A 5,096-nucleotide genomic window follows, 5' to 3' on the forward strand; every position below is an offset into this window, starting at 1 on the left:
CAAGGCCACCAAAGTAACTCTCTTACCATGTACAGTAAGTTTTCCTGTTGTACTAGAGCTTGGGAGCTTGCAAGTATATTTGCCAGCATCTTCAGGATGAGCGTTATGTATGAGAAGAATTCTCTTTCGGCCATCAGAAATGTGTTCAAATCTACCACCATCAGGCACCTCCTCATCTCCTTTAAACCAATTAACTTCAGCATTAGGCTTTGAAACTTCACAGATCAATTTTACAGTATCATTTTCATTTACTTCAAGGTCAGGAAGATTTTTTGTGAAAACAGCCTCTTCCTCTGCAACAAGAATTTTGAAAGATGATTAAAACCTTTGTCAAAAAAACCCTTTTTTTCTTGTTCCTAGATTAGATTCTAAAACATTGTGTTTACCTATCACCGTAAGTAGGCCTGAAGTTCGAGCTGTTTTTGCTTCACAGGCATATTCAGCTTCATCATCGAAGACACATTTACTGACAACAAGAATGTGTTCTGCACCTTTGGAAATTATGTCATACTTTTTGCCTTTTCTAATTTCAATGCCATCCTTAAACCACTTAACCTGTTTTAGGACAAATAAACATGGTTATTAATATTAACATACTCATAATAGATTTAAGTTGTGTGTTCTTTTGTAACAACATAATAAAGTTGTCGATTTAAAAAAACCCCTCTAGTTGAAGGAGTTACTCAGATTAAAAAAATATTATGATTGACCTTGACACCTGGACGCGAAATTTCACATTCAAATCGAGCAGATGCTTTTTCTTTAACTTCAAGGTCAGTTAGGGGTTTCAGGAATTCAACACGAATAGCTGTAAGAGAAAAGAAAATTTTTAGTAGAGGAACATCTCCAATAGAGAAGAATAAATTGCTGACATGATATTATTGGCTGTCATGGGGACTAGTACATAGCATTTATAGCACTTGAACATTTTGTAGAAAATTGTAAATGACTCACGTTCTACATTGAGAAAACATGATGTCTTAAAATCCTTAGCATCACAGGTATATGTTTTTGCATCATCCAGCGTGCAGCCATGGATAATGAGTTTTCTGACCCTGCCATCAGAAATTATATCATACTTCTTTGTTTTGTGAATTTCTTCTCCATTTTTGAACCATTTAACTTTTGCATTTTCCCTGGAAACTTCACATTCCAGTATTGCAGTGGCCTCCTCTTCAACAGTCTGGTCCTCAAGTGGTTTAGTAAATTCAACTGGGGGTTCTAAAAGAAACAGATTTTTGATAGAAAAGATTTACATTATAGCCAGCCTTCTGCTAGTACAGAACTGTCCCATACTGTTTACTAATTGTCCTTGACTGAATAATCAAAAAGGTTCTCAGATGCCTCTGCTGAAGGCTTGTGGGTTTTTTTAATTATTATTTTTAATTCTGAGACATGTTCAGTTAATTCAGCTATTTTCCTCATTTTCAGCCTACTGTAAGATTAGACTGAATGATATCTTTGACCATGGAGTATTTACTTACAAATCATCACAAAGCCTTGCAACTCAGTTTCTTTAGCTGAACTATACCCATGTGATCAATGACTCTGAAGTTATACTCTGAACTTAAGGAATGATTTTTAAATTTTTTCCTTGAATTACTAGATTAGTTAGATGTATGTGCAGTCTTTTGACTTCTTAGCCATATGTAGCTTGTAAGTAGTGCAAGTGGGTATACAGTCAATGTTATGTCACTCGACTGATGGTGTAGTTGTGCTGTCATATATTTCTGGATACCCCAAAGAACAGAAAAAAAGCCATCAGGAGCCATAAAGGCCAGTGAATCATATTCAGGCCAACTGAAAGTTCAAGTCTGCAATAAAGCCCTGGAAATCCTAACTAACTGATTAATCTCCCATGTCTGACACATTTCCAATATTTCCCCCTTTCTTCAGCTCTTCTGTGAAGCACAAAGATTTTAAGTAAGTGGCTATTTTTAATCAAGAAAGTTTTCTACCAATCCAATATTGAATGTATGATCCTACTAATTTGATATATGATGTATGTTATCATCCTATTCCAGGATGAATCATGAATGGACCATTAACACTGACTATGGTATAAATAAAATGACTGACTTACCTTTCACAAAAAGATTTGCTTGAGTTCTGAAATCTTTTGCTGTCAGTGATACCTCTCCTGCATCTGTTAACTTGACATCTCTAAGAATAAGTGTATGAACTCTCCCTTCAGCACGTGTCACGACCTTAAAAAGTACATAAAAAACCCTTTGTGAGTATCTACAACAAATATTTAAGAAATACTCAATGAAATAGCATTGCTATTTATTGTTATTTGTGGAGTTTGGTTGTTTATTTTTATATGAAATTTTGATAATTTCCTTCTGTATCTACTAGATATAGCTCAAGACACAGATGCTTTGAGGATTTTGAGAATCATTTCTGTTTTGCCCTTTCACGTACAAGAAAGTACAATTTTAAGTTTCCCCATATTATAAGGTATTTTTGTCCTTGTATTAGAAAATCTGAGTTTACTATTGGAGTTCAAAATGAAGCTGACTTGAGACCATGCTTATTTTGGCACTAATAAATACCCAAATAAGTAAATTTTAAAGAAAATAAGTAACCAAAATAAGGAAAAAGTTGGTATTACTCTCGGCTACATCTAAAGCAAAAACTTTCAGAGAGATATAGAGAGGTTTGACACCCCCTCATATACTCTTCTGTAAATGCCAATTTGACTTTCTGTTATTAAATTTTGGTAAAAAATTCTGCCTAAAAAATAATTTCTATATTGATCTATTGCTGAAACTACTTTGCAATCATGAGTTTGAATTGGGCTACTCCTACACAAACATCCCTTTTCTCTAGGAGTGGACCTGAGGAATTCAAGAATACATCCTGCATTTCAGTCATTAAGAGAGCTGCAACTCATTCATGCAGTGAATTTTAACATAGCTCTTGAAGAATTCACTTTATTTATTTTCAGAGAAGTACATGATCAAGTAGTAGATGCTGATTTATAAAAATAAAGGGGAAAAGCAAGCTTCTGCTAAGGAAGAAGCATAAAAGACAAAAGTTACTTTCAAGAAGGAAGTCCCTTTTTCTTCAGAAGGAAGAAAGGAACTAAGAGGCTGTTCTTCCTCCCAAATGGTCATTGTGTCCCTGAAAACTAGCTCTAGTGAGTGCTCATCTGAAAGACTTTGAGATGAAGCCAAATATATATTTGACCCAGGTAAGCAGTAAAGATAAAGAAAGAAGCCACTTCAATAAAGGTTATATGTGTACGGCTGAATGCCAGCCACAGAGGTAAAATAATGGTTTGAATTAAATACAGCTGAATGAAACACTTGTACAATTAGATTGATTCTTGAAGATAGTAGTAAAAGTGTTTCAAGAGGCTATTTTAATTGGCCAGAAAGCAATGTATCAAGTAAATACAAGGTTTACTCTGAATTTCTTCTGGATAAAATTTAAACAAGTCAAATGACAGTTTTGACTGTATATGTAAACTGAATGAAAATCTGGATATTTGTTTCATGTAGTTAAAATGATAGCCTAGACACATGAGAACAAAATAACGTTCCAACATACAGAATATTGAACATACAGTGTTCTTCTTGCCAGGCAGTAATAACTATCAAGCCACTGCATGGATCAATAGCTTTCCACATTTTTCTTCCTAGACTCAGAAGTGATTACCTTGGTTTATTATATGTCTTGTCTGCTGAGTTTCAGTTTTGTTTTTCTGTTCTTAAATACTATAATAGGGTTGCCTATCACCATGATCAGTTTTTCTTATTGCATTTCTATAGTCTGTTCTTTTCATGAAACAGTTTTTATTTAGGCAAATTCGATGAAACTCAGAAAGATCTAGTAAAACTTGAAAATAATATGTTAAAAATTGTTTTTAAAAGAAAAAAATTCTGTACCAAAGGATTATGAGCAGTATTATTACAGGTTCTGAAACTTTGATGGATCACGTAATGCCTTGAAAGTTTGCTTTGCCTGAGGTTTCCGATTTGTATTTTCATTTGCATTATTTCTCTTAGGTCTAGTATATTAAAAAGAAGTCTTAAAACCAGTGATATCCATCCAGATTTTATGTTTCTTAATGTATTTCTTTATGTTTCTTTATGCATTTCCCCTACTATTAACTTCAAATATTAAACTGCCTGCATTCCAGGCTGCTCAGATCTCAGAGTTCAGAGCCAGCACTTGATGAAGGGTTAAAAATAGCTAGTGAGAAGTGCTTGACAAGCAAATCTGCCCAGAAAGTTATCTGGGGAGCCAGAACAAATGCCTGAAATGGAATTTGAATCCTCTTAATCCCCTTATATGCAGAATTAGACTGCAACTCAGCAGTCAGGAGAAAAAAAGCATTTCCTGATAGCACCTTTTCAAAACTCTCTCACTGTAACTACAATTCACCTGAGCAAAAACCATTCAGTACCCACGAGACTGAGTCTCCAACAGAACCAGGCACAAAATCACTGTTGTAATGATTGATATTTTGGAACCTTAGTTTCCCTTCGTATGATAAATATGTGTAGTATTCCAGAATACTGAAATTTCTGGGGAAAAAAAATGCTACATCTGATTTAGTGAGCATTTACGATTTGGTACAGCAGCACTACTGTATTGCTGTGCCTTAGTGCTTCTATTGGCAGAGAGTAAATGAGAAATAAAGAAGGGGAAGAGAGCTGAAAGAGAGGAAGGAGGAGGAAACATGAGGAAAAATAAAGTTTGATTTCTTTACCTTATCACTGGGCTCCAGTTTCTTGCCTTGCAGGAACCACTCTACTGGGATTCCCTCATAAGAGAGTTCGCAATCGAAGGTTGCTGATTCCCCGGCTGTCACTGTTACATCCTTGAGAGGTCTCAGCAAGCCAATTACTCGAGCTTGGTAAGCAGAAGACATAATTTTCAGATTAGTCACTTCTACCCAAGAAAGAGCTGCTGCGCTTATGTATTAATCTCCATGGTGGCTTCCTTCAAGAGAGATAGACATCACAATGCTGCTCTTTAAATTCCCTAAATAGAAGAGGCCACCCTGGGGTTTTAGGGGGAGGGCTGGTCACCTAAAATTTCCTATTTACGGAGCATGTTTCTTTAAATTGAACAAGGTCAGCAGG

The 5,096-nt window shown here is 35.3% G+C and overlaps 1 protein-coding gene across 1 annotated transcript in view; it reads right to left on the bottom strand.

Moving 5' to 3' along the window:
• The window catches only part of TTN (titin), a gene marked incomplete at its 5' end in the record, with an annotated part of 110,854 nt that overhangs the window by 87,469 nt on the left and 18,289 nt on the right, over positions 1 to 5,096 (bottom strand). The window contains 6 exons of the mRNA XM_009696706.1: positions 27 to 293; positions 387 to 555; positions 711 to 808; positions 955 to 1,221; positions 2,084 to 2,207; positions 4,721 to 4,863. Coding sequence (XP_009695008.1) covers positions 27 to 293; positions 387 to 555; positions 711 to 808; positions 955 to 1,221; positions 2,084 to 2,207; positions 4,721 to 4,863 — 1,068 coding nt within the window. The remainder of the gene's footprint in view (positions 1 to 26; positions 294 to 386; positions 556 to 710; positions 809 to 954; positions 1,222 to 2,083; positions 2,208 to 4,720; positions 4,864 to 5,096) is intronic.

Source organism: Cariama cristata, unplaced genomic scaffold (genome assembly GCF_000690535.1).
Source record: "Cariama cristata isolate BGI_N322 unplaced genomic scaffold, ASM69053v1 scaffold29373, whole genome shotgun sequence".
Classification (NCBI taxonomy): Eukaryota; Metazoa; Chordata; class Aves; order Cariamiformes; family Cariamidae; genus Cariama; species Cariama cristata.